This window comes from Miniopterus natalensis, chromosome 7, assembly GCF_054644295.1.
Source record: "Miniopterus natalensis isolate mMinNat1 chromosome 7, mMinNat1.hap1, whole genome shotgun sequence".
NCBI lineage: Eukaryota > Metazoa > Chordata > Mammalia > Chiroptera > Miniopteridae > Miniopterus > Miniopterus natalensis.
The window spans coordinates 2,920,353-2,938,419 of record NC_142087.1 but is presented as its reverse complement, the minus strand read 5'-3'; the positions used below and the strand labels follow the sequence as shown (position 1 = coordinate 2,938,419).

At 39.7% G+C, this 18,067-nt stretch overlaps 1 protein-coding gene across 2 annotated transcripts in view; it reads right to left on the bottom strand.

Annotated features, from left to right (window-relative positions):
* The window catches only part of RAB7A (RAB7A, member RAS oncogene family), a 47,831-nt gene that overhangs the window by 8,729 nt on the left and 21,035 nt on the right, over positions 1-18,067 (bottom strand). For both annotated transcript variants that reach the window (XM_016197339.2, XM_016197338.2), the window contains 2 exons: positions 5,503-5,563; positions 3,029-3,155 (listed from right to left, as the gene is read on the bottom strand). In XM_016197339.2, the coding sequence (XP_016052825.1) occupies positions 3,029-3,155; positions 5,503-5,555 (180 nt within the window). In that variant the 5' untranslated portion in view covers positions 5,556-5,563. The remainder of the gene's footprint in view (positions 1-3,028; positions 3,156-5,502; positions 5,564-18,067) is intronic.

Here is an 18,067-nt window from a genome sequence, read left to right as displayed (position 1 = left end):
TTTACAGTTCCAATCCTAGTTTCCTTATACTAGTTTGGAAGTAACATGCTCTTAATATTCGGGTAACAATTGTAAAAACAGAAACACACACACATACAATTAAAGTTTATCTCAGTGTATCTTATCTCAGACCTTTCCAAATGCAATCACTTTCCTTCTGCCTGAAAGTACATCCTTTAGAACTTTTGTCACTAGAACTGAAGGATGTATGCTTTCATATCTTTCATGGAAGATATTTTCAGTAGGGATGGAATGCTATGCTGACAGCTCCTTTGAGAATATATTCTATTAACTGCTGATTTTCATCATTACCTTTGACAACAGAAATGCTGCACCATTCAAGGTCATCTTTTTCCTCTGGCTGCTTTCAAGTTTGTCTTTATTTTATTTCATTTCTCAATTTTATTCTGAGTCACGCAGATCTCTTTAAATCATCCTTCTTAGAATCTGGGCCTCCAGAATCTGTGGACTGGTGCCACATCGGTTCCAGAAAACTCTCAGCAAATACCACCTTTGATCTATTCTCTCTGCGACAGGTTAAAAACAGGCCCAATCTACTCACTGAGTCCTGTTTTTACCTCTTTCATATTTCCTATCATTCTTACTTTTCAGCCCCTTTTTCTCTGCTGCTAAAAATAATCTCTGAATTTCCAATTTTTGGTTATTGTATTTCATTTTTAGAGGTTCTATTAACCTACATGATTTGTTTTTTCTATGCAGATATGTAAGATTGCCTTATTTCTTTAAACATAAAAAAACATTCTAAAATTAGCATTTCCACTGGTTCTTGCCTGTTTTCTTATTTGGATTATATTTTATTATAAGCTGCTAACAGTTCCTGAAAAGTATGTGAGGATTCCTCAAGATCTAAGATGATGATGCCTTTGTCCAGAGACGACGGTGTTCATTTACTTCTAGTCTTTTAAATTGGCTACAACCTCTCAGGAACACATTCTCTTTTATACTCTGGACTCCACTCAAGTGCCCTGGGGTTCTCTAGGTGGTGTTTACTCCAGAAGTGAAACACTCCTGGATCCTAGATTACTAGTTTGTGGGGGGCTCTAGTATAATGGCCCCTAACCCTGAGGGGCTAGGCTCTGACTTCTGAATCAGCTCACAAGACTATCAAAACCACAGCTTGGTTCTCCAGGTCCGTTTCTCCTGGTGCAGACAGCAGCATACATGTGTAAAATCTGCACGTGGTACTTCACCCCCAGCACTCGGAAAGCATTCCATTCCCTTCTGCCTTCTGTTGCTCCTGAGGACTCATCCACCTGTTGTTCCTTTATAAGTACTCTGTCCTTTCTCTCTAGTTGCTCTTATGATTTTGCTTTTTGGTGTTTTGCAGTTTTGAGTTTTCTTCAAGGCAATCTGCTCAGTTCTTACAGTTTACTATTTTCTTCAGCTGTCTTTAATTTGCAGTTTAACTGTTCATTTAGTTTATTTCAATTACTATTTTTTCACTTCTTGAAGTTTTAAGTATTCCATATCCTCATTTTTAAAAATAGTATCTCTTTTCATTATGGTTTCTGTTCCTTTTTCTGAAGTCTCTAGTCATTGTGAACATTTTTTGTGGTACATTATTTCCTCATGTGGCTATGAGCTCATCTTCTGTTCGTGGGTTCTAAGTGCCCCTATAGGGGAGTCTTATTTTTGTTTTTGCCAGGAGTGATCAGGTTTATTTTAATTCTTCCAGACAAAGATTTGTGTGCAGAGTATAAACTCAATACACCTATGAGTATATTGGACTAAGATTCTCCAACAAGGAGGAAAAGCCCCAAGCCTGTACTTCACACACAAACTTTGCCACTTTCTTTGGTGAAGGTATTTGGTCCTGTTTTCACATTTTTCTAAAGTCCTAGACAAGTGTGTGCGTGCATGTGTTTCCAAGGGGATTCTCAGTTCTAGCTCCCCCACCTTGTGCAGTCACAACTCCTATCTCTGCTAAATGATAAAACTCAAGTCTGCAGCAACCCCTGAGCTTATCAATAACTTTCAATTCCCTCTTCTTTCCTGTAATCTGGAAATTTCCCTTTCTCAAGCCTGGCTTCTTTAAATGTTAGCTATATTTTGAACATCTCTAGGTACATGTGTGGGGAAGGTGAGGAAGGGAGATCTAGAATAACTGTGTCCTAAATGTGTGAGTCAAGAAAGTGTCAAGTCCTTACCCTCTGGGAGCATGTCATAGCTCAGGATGAACACATGTAAAAACTACCTGAAACCTGTATCATTCAAACATTTCAGTGAATCTGGTGCTTGCTAGGACTACAATGGAATCAAATTGTATTTGTCTCTAGAGACTTAGTCATCCAGGGATATCATTTTAACATGGAAAGAAACAACTGCTATGGAGGTAGGAGTTTCAAGACATCATCTGGGCTAAAAGTTGGAGACTTCAGGAAGGGGTGTATGTGACAAAGTGCATCACTGGAAGCACATGATTTGGAAAAACTGGCAGGAATGAAAAATATTTTGTAGCCAGAATGTGAAGGCTTTCAAAAAGACATATAAGGAGTCTGTATGTTACTCTGGAGAAAGAGAAGCCCCTGAAAAATTAAGCTGATACATGAAAAAATAAAAACAGATTGGCTTAATAGAAACACAACTTTGGCAGCTACAGATAGGATAGATTAAAAGAATCCAGGAAAAGAGGGAAACTAATGCCTGCTGTAAGAACCTAGGAGAGAGACAACAATATTTTTTGGCCTAAAGCACTAGGAAAGGATATTAAGAAAGGAAATAGTTAACACATTTTGGAGATACCAGTAGGAACCTGTGCTAAATTTAGAAAACAAAATAAAACAAACAAAAAACAGAAAGTCCAGTTAAATTTTTAGTATGTCTCATGCTATATTTAGAACATATTTGATGTTTTGTATTTTATTCTGGCAATTCTACCTGCAGTGAACACTCCATGAATATAACAGTGGGATTTGAAGAACAGGGAGGCGAAATGCCTAGGCATGAAAAAAGGGTTAAGACTCAATGAACGAGCACGGCTTGGTTGGCCAAGTTGAGACATGCTTACCTGCATTGTAACTAGTCTGTCATCCACCATTACCTCCTTTGTCAGAAAGTCTGCTCCTATTGTGGCTTTGTACTGATTACTGAATTTCTTGTTCACATACTGGTTCATGAGTGATGTCTTACCAACTCTGAAATTGGAGAAAAACCACAAGTATAAATCAACTAGAAAGGGAGTGACACTGATTGTGATACTTGCAGCCTTGAAGGAACCTGCCTATTGTGAAGAACGAGGAACTGAGCTCACAAGAGGGTAGACAGCAAAAATCCCAGCATTGCTCATTTGAGGTTGTACTTTCTCCTGGGATAAAAATCCAGGGTATAGATGTGGGCCACATGTTAAAAGTTGATATATACAGGGTGCCCTCCAAAAATGTATACACATTTAACAGCTGATAACTCAACTGATGTTTCTTTCTTTCAGATTTAACCCATTGGAATTAATAATTATTCAAAGTGTGTATACATTTCTTGGGGACAACCTGTACATATATTTTATTGGTTTTAAAGAGAGGAAAGGAGGGAGAGGGGGGAGGGAGGAGGAGAGAGAGAGAGAGAAAAGGGGGAGGAAGTGAGAGGGAGAGAGACACTGACGTAAGCGAGAAACATCAACTGGCTGCCTCCTACACATATGCTGACTGGGGATTGAGCCAGCAACCTAGGTATGTGCCCTGACCAGGAATTGAACCCACAACCTTTTGGTGTACAGGGACACCGCTTCAACCAACTGAGCCACACTGGCCTGGCCAGGGTGCTGTTTGTAAGTTTTGGTACTGACAATTCAGTAGGTAGAACTTTTGTTTTCCTTCCAGAAGGATGCCGGCAAATATTCCCCAAAATTCTCTCTGCTGTCTTGGGTGTCTCTCCATCTGACGGCTGCTATTCAGTCCAAAGGAAATAGCAAAAGAAAGCCTTTGGATTCGAGAGACACATACAACAGTCAGCCAACCTGCTGCTTCAAAGTATCAAATCTGAAACAGAAAAAGCACCAATATTCCACCATACCAGAATCTAACTCAAAGTATGCTCTTCCAGAGATGTTTTTCAGTAAGAAAATTAAGCAAGAGACGACGTGTGATTTTTCTGGTGATGAGGTTAGTTATGGCAGTCTGAATATAACACAAAAAAGCCTTCCTTGTGGTCAGTAACATCACTGTTCTTTCCCACAAAGAAGCACATTTGTTTTTTTATGCTGACGACCTGAAAGCACAGGCAGCGTTCTCCAACCCAGGCTACCAGAATCAGAATTTTCAGGGAAGCATTTGGAACCAAGGACTAGTGTTTCTTTTCAGGCAAGTCTGGGTAACACAGGCCTAAAAGAAGTACCTATCAGTCCTGACAGCACAGCAGAATCACCAGGAGAGTGGGTGGATGTGAGTGAGAAAGAAGGGGAGGGAGGGAAACACTGATTCTTGTATGTGTCCTGACTGGGGATCAAACCTGCAACCTTGGCAAATCTGGAAGATGACAACGCTCTAACCAACTGAGCAAGGCCAAATGCTAAGTTTTATTTATTTTTATTTAAATATGTCCTTATTGGTTTCAGAGAGAGGAAGGGAGAGGGAGATAGAAACATCAATGATAAGAGAGTCATTGATCAGCTGCCTCCTACATGCCCCCACTGGGGACTGAGCCAGCAACCTGGGCTTGTGCCCTGACTGGGAATCAAACCATGATCTCCTGGATCCTAGGTCAATGCTTAACCACGAAGCCATGCTGGCTGGGCCAAAAGCTAACTTTTAAATGGCTACTCAGGTAATTAAAAACAAACAAAAAAAACCCTTAAAAAAAAAAAAAAGCTGGCCAAGCATGGCTTAGCATTTGAGCATCGACCTAGGATCCAGGAGATCACAGTTTGATTCCTGGTCAGGGCACATGCCCAGGCTGCAGGCTCAATCCCGTCAGGGGCCTGCAGGAGGCAGCCGACCAATGACAACTCTCCCATCATTGATGTTTCTATCTCTCTCCCCTCTCCCTTCCTCTCTCTGAAATCAATTGATATATTAAAAAAAAAAAAAAGTTAGTAGATGATCTTGGATCAGAACCCAGTTCCCTAGTCCTGGGCTCTTTCAAATATAGGCCTGAAATAGGCATAGCAGTAGGAGGATACTGCACAACATACCCCAAACCCACATGTATTATGCACAATGCCAACAGCAACAAACCTACATAAACGGGAGTCCCCAGTCTAACCAGCTTGGAAAAAAGGGATTCCATGAAACTATTATTAGCTGAGTGGCTATTATTAGCTCAATAACCACCCCTTTCCCCAAATCATGCCAAAAATCAGAGAGCACAGTGTTACATAACAAGGAATAAACCAAATACTACTGTGTCCCAAAGCAGGGAGGCTAGGGCACTGATGCCACTGCAATTAGAGAAGGAAGTGGCAATATCAGCATGGAGGGCACGGGTTCCAAGGAGGTGAAGTTTAAATCCAAGCCAATTTGTTAGCTCAAATTGATGTGAAACACTTACCCAGAATCTCCCAGAATGATAACCTTCAGCAACACTTTCTTCCTAGAGGTCATCCTTCAAACTGAAAGAAAAAAGCAAGCACTGTAAATGGGATGGAAACACCAAGGTAAACCACTTTCTTTGGCACCAACATCTAAATGCCCCAAAGGAACTGTGCACCGAACTTCCTACTGGCCATTTTCCCTACTATCTAGCAGGTACTATAGACAGCAGCATCAGTCATTACAACTATGGACCTCACAGTTAGGGTAAAAGAGCATGACAGGGTCATCCTGCCCCTGAGAGTAGTCTGAGAGAATGCATTGTCCCACTTGGAAGTGGGATCAATTTGGATTCATGCAGCGACTTACAACCTCTTCCATCTCGTGGTACACATAAACTAATTACTAAAATTCTGTGGCACACCAAAAAATATGTTTTGCTGATCCGACCAAAACATAGGTGGAATTTTGATTCATTCACACCAGATGGCTGTTGTTGTGTTGGCTGCTGTTATTTTTATTCAACAATCTAAGGGAAAAGAGGTCAGTGCCCCTGACTAAATAGATATTACATGTTTTAGAGATTTCTTGCGGTACACCAGTTGAAAAATCACCGGATTAATGCTCCAATTTACTCAGCTATGTTCTACTTCCTCTGGGTCTCTGCTCAAATATCAATTCCTCGGAGAGGTGATCACTGTATCTAAAGTAGCACACCCCTCCCTATTTGCTCTCTATCCCTTTATCCTGCCTCATTTTTCTTCAGAGCACTTACCACTACTTGACATTTTTATGTATCATGTTGTCTGTCTTCTCCCTCTTCTAATAATCTTCACGAAGACAGTTTTATTCCCCACCGTATCTCCAGTGCCAAGTAGGGAATTATTATCCAACAGGAGTGCATGAATAGTACCTAACTTTGAGGCTCTAGGAACCAGCTTTTTCCAGAAAAACTGTTAGGCAGCCCTCCCATACCCTTCATCAGACAGGTAATCTTTGCTTAATGCTCTTCCACAGCTGACCACACCATGATCTATTTTATTTATCAAGGCAAGGCCCCTCTTGTTATAATTACCTCTCAGTCCCTAGAGCCTGACTCAGTGACTTTCAGAAAATAAGTAGCTTTTAGAAAAGTAGGAGTCCTAAATTCTGGACGCCAACATGAGCGACTTATCTAAAGACTGTTAGAGGAGCACTCCTTCTCATACAGTTGGAATCCCCAATATAAGTCTTGTGCTCTCCTCCAGAATCTGGAATTCAACACTGAATGTGAGTGCCCTCAAAAATGGCATCTTACTCCTTCTGAAAACCCCTAGCTTTGGTCCATTAGTCTCAGTAGACACTGAAATAGCCAGGAGACTATGAGTAACAAAGTAACATTCAACTCCTGACTTCAGCAGAGCTGGGAAAAATAAGTGTGTCTACCTAAACAAATAGGTAAGGAGGTAGATCCAAAACAGCGAAAATGGGTCTCAGAAAAGCTAGTTTTCAGTTTCATCTTTAAACACCTAGCTTCCTGAAGGATGAGGCTGATAGTTCTGTCTACAGCGGGAGTAACTTCATCATGAAATTCAGATCCCAGACTACCGAAATTTTTATTCTTGCTTTGCTACCTGTTATTAGCTGTATGCCCTTAGGCAAGTCATATAACCTCTCTGTTGGGATAGGGATATGGGAATAATAATAGTAGTAGTAGTAGTAGTAATAATAATAATAATCATAATAATGATGATGATGATATGAGGTCTGAATGAATAAAACACTCAGGAGAGTGACTAAAATATAGTGGCTGGTAAATGTTGACTGCTATCATTTTAATGTGTGCCAAATACAGAGATGAATAAATAACCAAACAGAGTACAGGGGTAATAAGAGAACTAGTATGTCACAGAGCATAGGCAAGGTAATTAAGCTACACTCTGCTGTTTCCAGATGCTTGCCTGTCAACTGTTCTTTTTCAAAAGGTGGTATTGCACCAAAGAGCACAAACTGAAAGGAAATATTAGACCTGACTACTGCTCCACAGAACAGGATTAGAAAACAAGCACCATGCTACTAATAGTGGCATTTTCCATGGCCTCAGAAACAGTGTGGGAACGGGCCCAGACTAGAAGCAATTTATTAGGCATTTAAACCAGGCCCCATTACCTATACCTCTAGGTTCAAGCTGTCTCAGTGCCCAAAGCCTCATGCCCAGGGCTGGTCTATGAAGATACCATATCTTAGTGCCCCAGTATTTGTCTACAAAGCTCCCACTTGTGCTACTTGGAAGGTAGTATAAGATGATGATGAGTTGTGCAAAGCCCGTTTCCTTTAGGCTTCCATCATATCTAGGTTTTTTTGTTTTTCCTGTCAGCATACCTCAGAGATATTGCATGTCCAGTTCCAGACCACCACAATACAGTGAACATCGCAACAAAGGGAGTCACGCCAATTTTTGGTTTCCCAGTGAATATAAAAGTTATGTTTTCAATATACTGTATAGTCTAGAACTGTGCCAGAGCATGTCTAAAAAAGTGTATATACCTTAGTTAAAAATATTTTACTGCTTAAAAATCATCATCTGAACCTTCAGTGAATCATAATCTTTTTGCTGATGGAAGGTCTTGCCTCAGTGTTGGTGGCTGATGACTGATCAGGGTGGCTATTGCCGAAAGTTGGGGTGGTTGTAGCAATTTCTTAAAATAGGACAACAATGAAATTTCCTGCATTAACTGACTCTTCTTTTCATGAATGATCTCTCTGTAGAATGTGATGGTGTTTGATGGCATTTTACCCACAGGAGAACTTTCAAAATTGGAGTCAGTCCTCTCAAACCCTGCTTCTGCTTTATCAACTCAGTTTGTTATTCTAAATCCTTTGTTGTCATTTCAACACTCTTCACAGCATCTTCACCGGGAGTACGTTCCATCTCAAGAAACCACTTTCCTTGCTGATCCATAACAAGCAACTCCTCATCCACTCAAGTTTTATGAGATTGCAGAATTCAGTCACATCTTCAGACTCCACTTGTAATTCTAGTTCTCTTGCTGTTTCTACTACATTTACAGTCACTTCCTTGACTGGAGTCTTGGACCTCTCAAAGTCATCCATGAGGGTTGGAATTAACTTCTTCCAAATTCCTGTTAATGTTGATATTTTGACCTCGTCCCATGAATCATAAATTTTCTCCATGAAATCTAGAATGGTGACTCCTTTCAAGAAGGTTTTCAATTTACTTTGCCCAGATCCACAAGAGAAATCACTACCTATGGCAGTAATAAGACTTGAAGTTAAATGGATGCTGTGTTAGCAGACATGAAAACAACATTAATCCCATACATCTCCTTGGGTGACCAGCTGCATTGTCAATGAGCAGTAATATTTAGAAAGGAATCTTTTTTTAAGAGCAGCAGGTCTCAACAGTAGGCTTAAAGTGTTCAGTAAACCATACTGCAAGCAGATGTGCTGTCATCCAGGTTTTTTTGTTCCATTTATAGAAGAGAGGAGTAGATTTAGCATAATCTTAAGGGCCCTGGGATTTTTACAATGGTAAGTGAGCATTGGCTTCAACTTTACATCATCAGCTGCATTAACCCCTAATAACAAGAGTCAAGCTGTCCTTTGAAGCTTTGAAGCCAGGCACTGACTTCTCCTCTTGCCATCAAAGTCCTAAATGGCTTCTTCTTCCAATATAAGGATGTTTAACCTACAATGAATATCTGTTGTTTAGTGTAGCCACCTTCATTATCTTAGCTAGATCTTCTGGATAACTAGCTGCAGCTTCTACATTGGAACTTGCTGCTCCAACTTGCACCTTTATGTTATGGAAATGGCTTCTTTCCTTAAACCTTGCTGACCAATCTCTGCTAGCTTCAAACTTATTTTCTGCAGTTTTCTCACCTCTCAGTCTTCACAGAATTGCTCTGAATTAGGCTTTGCCTTAAGGGAATGTTACAGCTGGTCTGATGATCTATCCAGACCACTAAAACTGTTGCCATACCAGCAATAAGTCTGTTTTGTCTTTTTATCATTCATGTGTTCACTGTAGTACAACTTTTAATCTTCTTCAAGAACTTTTTCTTTGTTTGCATTCACAACTTGGCTAACTGGCATAAGAGGCCAGGCTTTCAACCTAACTCACCTTTTAGACATTCCTTCCTCACTGAGCTTAATCATTTCTAGCTTTTGATTAAAAGTGAGAGACATGTGACATTTTCTTTCACTTGAATATTTAGAGGCTATTGTAGGGTTATTAATTGGCCTAATTTCAATATTGTTGTATCTTAGGGAATAGGGAGGCCCAAGGAGAAGGAAAGGTGGGGGAATAGCTGGTTGCTGGAGCAGTAAGAACAAACAATAATTATCGATTACATTTACCATCTTATATGGGCACGTTTTGTAGTGCCCCACCCCGAACAACATCCCAATTACAATATTAACATCAAAAGGTCACTGATCACAGATCACTGTAACAAATACGATAATGATGAAAAAATCTGAAATATTGGGAGAATTACAAATATGTAAGAGACTGAAGTGAACAAATGATGTTGGAAAAATTACGCTGATAGACTTGCTCAAAGCATGGTTACCACAAACCTTAAATTTGTAACAAACAAACCCCACAATATCTGCAAAGCACAATAAAATGAGGTATGAGTTTATATTCCAAACTACCTGTTATCTGTGGAGTCTCACAGCCCCATCCCCCTCTCCAGGGACTGCCTTGACCAAGGTTTAAGAGTCTTATCCCAAGGTCTGGTACTGTATTTTGGACTAGAGATCAGAATATGCTTGGGTCAAATTTCTAATCCAAAGAAGGGCAAATTAAGGAAAGGAATAAACAGAAGATGAGAAGCTTTGCAAAGAAATTCTTGAAGAATATTTAAGAAAGTCATTAATTTTGAGAATAGGAAAAAGCATTTCTATAATTTGGCTTAGTAAGTTTCACTTGTATAACAAGTACTATTTAATAATAATAGAAAGAAAACAAAGCAAACAAGGAAAACACAAGCTCCCTAGTTCTGCATGACAGATTTCATGTTTGTTTCCTTTTTCCTTTTTACTCACACAGGCTGCAGGCCTGTCTGTGGCCATCTTGTCAGGATGACCGTCTTGGGCAGCAGAGGAAGGAGCCTCTTTCCTCATCTGCAAATCCCAGTCATAGTAATCCCAGAAACTACCTGAGGATGCAGTGTGGAAGTCCCATAAGTCCCCACTATAGCAGTCATACAGCCTCAGCACACAACCTGGTATTTTGTTCGTCCCACATTCACTTGGGGCTTGCTAAACATCTGGGGGTTGTTGCAAATGGTACTCAATAGCTGATCAGAAGAAATCACACATGGTTTCACCAGGACATTGAGCTATGTTATTATACTCAATGTTCTCCAAGATCAAGAATGGGACACTTGTTTCTAGAAAAAAAGCTAAGAAAAAAGCAAAACAAAACCTGAACACAACTTTTGCCACAAGAAGCTGCCTAAGCAGCAGTGGCATTAAAATCTCCACTGGCAGTTTTTGTAACCCATTTCCATCACCATCTTCATGGATTTCTGAATACTGAAATTACCTTTTTAAAACTTACAAAGTTAGAAATTTGTAACTGGAAAACAGTTCCCTAATGCATAGACAACTTCTTTTTACAGGAGAAAATTAATCAGGAAGAGCAGAAACAGGTGTATACAAGGTCCCTGACCTCTGTTCCTTGGAAATGAACACTTTAGATAACATCAATTAATCTGGTTATATATAAATATCTTCTACAACCTTTCTAGAATAAAGTATATTCAGAACACATTTTCTTTCTTCTGCTATCAAACCAAACTTCAACAGTGTGCTTTAGAATCAGTTCCTCCAGAAGAACAGGCCTTTTTGGGGATAAACACTAATATGCTGAATTGATAATCTTTCCCCTCAAGTATATTTCTTGTGTAATAAATCAAAACCTAGAATTTCCCTCCATTTGCCTGGAGTTATCATCACTTTTCTCATCTCTGAAGCAGAGAAGCCAACTGACCATATAGGCAGACACAATAAGAAAACACCAAGAAGGTAAAAGGTCAGGGGAAACACTGTTCTAGCATCTGACTGCGCAGGGTTAGTGAGGGCAGAAAAGGCCTGACAGAATGCAAAGGGGTGAGTGTGTAGGGTGAGAACAAAGGACTGATGTGGGAAAAAGGAGAAGAGCAGGGAAGGAATAGTAAGTTGGGGGTCAGTGGGCCATTTCAAAGTCTGAATTTCTGGAGGTAGAACAATTTGCATGGTGATCAGAAACAAACAACTAGGCTCAAGTGAAGATGGGGCTCTACAGGGAGTTGCAGAATCAAAGACGTGAGAGCAAAGTTTTGGGGAAGCCATAAAAATACCAGTGTAAAATGCAGGGAATTAAACTGAACCAAGTATTTATCAGATCCAAGGGTACAAATCAATTAAGTGGCAGAGCTGGAATTATTAGGTGTTAGTGCAGGCCCAATAGTTAACCATGCCGTTCTGCAATACTACCAGCTCTCACCACAGAGAGGATTCTGATTTACTAGGGCTAGGAAGCAGGCCTCCATTAGGCATTTTTATAAGTCCCTCTGGCGACTGAGACAATAATCACTGTTCTGATTTACATGTGTGTCTGATACAAAATTGTAATGATGGTACTAAATATCTGAATAAATTTTAAAGTTTCAACAAGGCTGGGACAGTTAAACCAACTGATTTTTCTATATTCTATTAACATTTTATTTGCTTGGTGTTTCCAAGTTGCCTACCTATGAACAACTAGATCTTTTTTTATATTAAAAATTTTTTATGTTCACATTATTGCAGACTTTCCCCATTTTCCCCACTTTGCCCACCTCCACCTACCCCCACACCGCCCCCTCCCTTGGCCTTTACCACACTACTGTCGGTAAAGGCCAAGGGATATACACACATGTATTCTTTAGCTAATCCCTTCAACTTCTTTATCCAGTCACCCCCACCCTGCTCCTCTCTGGCACCCTCCAGTCTACATATCACTAGATCTTTCTTTTTTGTTTTAAAATTATTTCACAAAGTTCCCCTAAACCCCAAGATTTCCAGTACCCACTTGGCACCATACAGTTATTACACAATTATTGACTATGTTCCCTATGCTGCACTTGACATCCCCGTGAACAGCTCTATCTCAACCAAAAAGATGACTTTTGTGCTGCCCTGTCCCCCAATTCACTACCTCCAATTAAAGTACTGAATTGTAGAAAATTCAGGAAAGTATAAAGGAATGGAAAAAAAAGCCACTCACAATTCCATCTCCTAGAAGCAATCACTATCAGCATCAAGGTTAAGGTCTTCCCAGTTTTCTGCAAATGGTTGAGATTATACTGTTTATAACTTTGCAGTCTGTCTTTTCTACATTAAATATCTTCCCATGTTATTAACATTGAGATTGCATGATATTTCAGCATATGGATAATGTCACTCCTTTCCTTATTAAGCACACAGTTGCTTTCAATTTGATGAGATGAACCTCTGTATATAATCTCACATATGTGTAAACAGGTAAACAGTATGAATATTTTGAAGGCTCTTGAAATATACTGACAAATTATTTTCAAGAAATATACTGACAAATAATTTTCACCCCCACCAGCAGTGAACTAGTATTTTCATTTCACTATACCCCAACTATCATTAGCACAGATCATTGTTAATCATATACAGACATACCTTAGAGACACTGTGAGTTCAATTACAGACCACTGCAATAAAGCAAGTGTCTCAATAAAGTGAGTAAATCTTTTTGCTAGTACAGGACCTTGCCTTCAATTTGTAAAAACAAAAACAAAGGAAAAAACACACACAAAAAACCCGCATCTGTGTGAAGCACAATAAAACAGTGTGTCTGTAGCTAGAAATGAGGGTCAACTGGTTCCATCAGCATTTCTTAGATTAGTAGAGTCAAAGATTTTAACCATGTATTTCTCAGTTGTCTAATGGTCTTTGCCTATTTTATCTACCAGAATGTGATTTACTGCACAGTCTAAATATAGCATAGGGAAGGACGCATCATGGAGACATTTCAGAAGTGGTAGGCTTCTGAGCAGATTCAAAAGTACCATTCTAAACTTTAAATAGCATGAAACAACTCCATCCCATTTTCTTCCAAGATTCTATGCTCTGTCCCTGAACATTAGAGAAAACCCACCTTGCCTTTAAAACTGATGAACTTCACAGCTCAGACTGAGGTAGGCAAGCAACACTAGCTAACGAGGTTTTGGAGAAGGTTACAGGGGAGAGACAGGGAAGGCATCTGAAGTTATTTAATACTACAGTGCTGGCTGAACAGTAGTGTCTGTTATAGGTAGATCTTTTTTTAACTTTCTAACTGAGGAATCAGATTAGGGTCTTAGGGCCCAAAAAGTGGAAGAGCATAACCTATGAAATAGCAATAAATAAATACCATTTACTGAACATGCTCTGTGTTAGGTATTGCACCACAGACTTTACTGATGTCATTCATTTACTCTTCACAAGCCCCGAAGGTTAAATTCTCATTTAACAGATGAGAAAACAGAAGTTCATAGGTAGTCACTGGGTTTATAAAAATATTCGTATGTAAGATTGGAGCCCAGAACTGATTACAATGACGCTCATCTCAGCCACTAATCACAAAGATAAAAAAAACGCATTTCATGCTTCAGAATAAAACAGAGGGTGAGATGGAGTGCACAGACAAAACAAGACTGGCACAAGTTGATAACTGAGGCAGATGGTTACACAAGGTTCATAATACTGTTCTCACTACTTTTAAATATATTTGAGGTTTTTACGTAATAATTTTACATAATGCAATTCATACTTACAACAAAGTTTATAAGAAAAATAAAAAATGTGTAAGTTTATTTTCATTAATAAAAATACTTTGACAAACATATGGCAAATATACCCCAGATTGCCCTACCCAGTTTGGCTCAGTGGTGTCAGCCTGTGGACTGAAGGGTCCTGGGTTCGATTCCGACCAAGGGCACATACCTTGGTTGCAGGCTCAATCCCTGGCCCTGGTTGGGACGCATGCGGGAGACAACCAATGGGTATCTCTCTCTCACATCAATGTTTCTTTTGATGTTTTTCTCCCCACTCCCTCCATTCTCTCTGAAAAGCAATGAAAAAAAAAAAAAAAAAATATATATATATATATATACACTCCCCAGATTAAGGCCTGATAATCACCTCTGGTTATTTGTGGTAATCAGCCTCTGTATGAAGAGCAAGCAAGACTGTTAGTCTTGCCTTGCAACCATAGAAATCTGAGGTTAGAAACGCCCACCATAGGGCCTAAATTAAAAATTGTTATGATTTTGATAAAAACAGGTAACTTCTTTTAAGATCAGTTTGAGAAAGAAAGGGGAAAAGAAATAATATGAATTTGGATTCCTGTCTCAGAGTTTAACATGAGAACAGAGAAGTCAGAATAAGAGCAGACTTTTCAACAAATAATACCATCAAGACAATGCCAATCAGCAAACAGGCATTGCACAAGGGTTCTAGAAAAGCAGGAGATAGCTATAAAATGTCATAAGGAGAATAGAAACAACTGTCAATACCACCTCTAAGCCAGGAGGTGGAAGGGTGGAAGTTAGGTTGGTTACAGAAGGTAGGTTTGCTTGATGGCACAGGGAACATAAATAGCATAAGTATAGGAAGACTGGCTACGCAGAGGCCTAAGCTCAAACAGACCAATTTTGATGTATGTCAGCTCTCATCACCAACTGCTTCTTTTGAAAGCTCACTATGTGCTTACCTCCAGGCTAAGCATTTTATCTGTATCATCTCATCTGGGGAGGCATGATGGCTAGGACAACTTACTGCTAGATATGGGATAGTTTCAGGATATTCAGTATGTCCTTTGGGATGGGATTTGAAGTGTGGCCAAGGGTTAGCAAATGTAAATACTACAAGAAAGAAGAAAAAGGGAGGGGTGTAATAGACTGAGTTAAAAATTAAAATGGCCTGCCTGGCTGGCGTGGCTGAGCGGTTGAGCACTGACCTATGATGTAGTAGATACATGTTCAAATGGTTGCAGGCTCGATCCCCAGCAGGGGGCATGCAGGAGGCAGCCGAGCAATGATTCTCATCACTGATGTTTCTCTCCCCCTCCCTTCCTCTCTCTGAAATCAATAAAATTATATTGAAATAAATAAATAAAATCAAAATGGCTTCAAAGTTCTAAGCCCAGGGGAAAGGCAAGAGAAATATCACTGAATAGTCAAGGAAGCCAGAATTTTACTTTTAAGCAAGCTTTGCCTTGTTTTTATTATTCTGTTCTCCCTTAAATCACCTAGAGCACCTTCAATGCCCTTCATCTGGCTAATCCCTAATTTCCCTTCACTTAATGCAACTATGTTTCAGAATAATCCTAAAGCCTTAAATCTAGGTTCTACATACCCAGGGCGCCAGGGTTTATCTGTAGCTAGTTTTTTTGTGTGTGTTTTTTTTTTTTTAAACTCCTTTTCAGGTCAAATGCTGCTTTCACTGAGAAGTTCCCTCTGACTTCCCTGGAGCCCCAAGACACACTCAAGCCTTCCTTCACCAGCTTCCATTACACTCTCCTTCACTATCTGGGGTAGGTGAAAAGCTCTACAAGGCTCTGTCTCAATCCTAGGTTACTGTAGATGTGGGGCAGGAGTTAAGAGGGCCACGCCCACTTTTGTTGTCCTTTTGACAGCACAGAAGCCTGTAGGCAATGTAGAACTGGAAGACAGCCACCTGCAAGACTATCTCCACTTCCGCTGCCATCTCCGAAAGAAACTCCACTATTGAATCATGGTCCTCTAACAGCTCCGTTTCTACCTATGTTAATCTATGTGGTTGGCTCCATTTTTTCGGAGACACTGAAATTTATACAACTTGAAAAAATGGTCCATTGATAAGGCATAAGTTTTATGCTCCATATAAGACTTTTACTATAATGATATTAGAAAACAGGCTAGTAGTCTGTTGTTCCCCTTAGAATTACTACCTTTAGGGATAAAGTAGGAAAAGTTACCAGAAGCTTTCAAAAGGAAACTTTGAGGGCCTAGGGGATAGGGCTACTCTTTCATTACAATAAAAATATCTAGTGAGAGAAACACATTGAGTTGCCCAAATATGTTACAGAAACATCTTACTCTCTTCCACAGAGTCAAGAAACTCTTCTCTGATATTTAGTTTCTGATCATCCCACGAATAGAACTCTTAAGCCCCATTACTACCAATCAGTCATATTAATCTTGTTAGTCATGAAATAAATATCAAAGGCAAGAACAGACACTAGACTATAAGCAGAAACCACATGAAATGCAAAAATAAACACTATTGTGATAAAGACATGTTAAATTTATTTTAAAGGTAATTACCTTAAGTTGGGAAAGTTAGGGAAGGATTCCTCCAAGAAAAACTGATTGAACCTGGATCTGAAGGGGGAAAAGAGAGCAAAAGAGTTTTCCTGGCAGAAAGAACAGCATATACAAAGGGCTTATTGCAGAAAAAAAACAAAAATCTGGAGTACATGGCCAGATCTCATGAGACATGTAGGCCATTACAAGGCCCTTACACCAGAGCAACGAGAAGCCCACATTTTGAGCACTTTTACACAGCAGTGTTACTGAGAAGTCATCACCCTGCCGGCCATGGGTGGTGAGGGAGTGCTAAAGCAGGAGACCTTAATGGTGGACCAGTGAAGAGGCTGCTGTAAACTTCAGGCAAGGATGACACCAGTAGTGATGAAAGTGAGGAAAAATGGAAGCATTTTAGGGTTTGAAGATGGACAGCATTAAGTGATGGACTGGATTGGGAAGGATGCAGGAAATGAGAAAAATGCCAAAGAAATCACTGAGGTTTATGTTTAATGCAACCTAAAGGGTCTTGAGTCAGGGAATCCTGAAACAGAGCCAGGAGTTTTTTGGAAGGGAATTATGTTTGAGTGAGACATGCTAAGTTTGAAGTGCACTTGACACACAAAGAAGACACGGTCTTTAGTCAATTAAGTATGTTTTATTTGATTAATGCTCAAAATGTCTTTAAATGGTAAATGTATAATTGAGTGGAGGACATGGACCAAAATACAGATGTTATAAAGGATCTGAGTAAGAGTTACCTTTCATGGTAGGAAAAAAACAACAGTGAAAAGCAGACATATTGTGGGTGGGGCTAAACTCTAACAACCCAGAGTGGAATCTGCCAAAAGAGGGAGCCCACATCTAGGACATAGATGGGGGAGGGGGGCAGAGAACAGGGCCTGTGTAAATTCCTGTCTTGCTGAAGCAGTTTGTACTCTGGAAAGTTCAAGAGCCACTGCTTTAAGGATCTGGTAAGGAACATGCATTTTGAAACTCACATTCAATAACTTCCATGTTATAGTTTACAGGGATTTCCAACACTAGGAAAAATATAAGCTCAGCTGAATTTTATTTTATTTCTCTATCCTCCAATACTGTATTCAAGGGCTGGGAGTAATCTTGCAATCAAATCTATTTTTAAAAGATACAGTCGTATTTAATTATATCGTTGCACTGTTAACTGAGGGAATGCTGTTTGTGCTAGGATTTTATGACTGACGTCTAGATGCATGTGCTAAAATGGGAATGCCA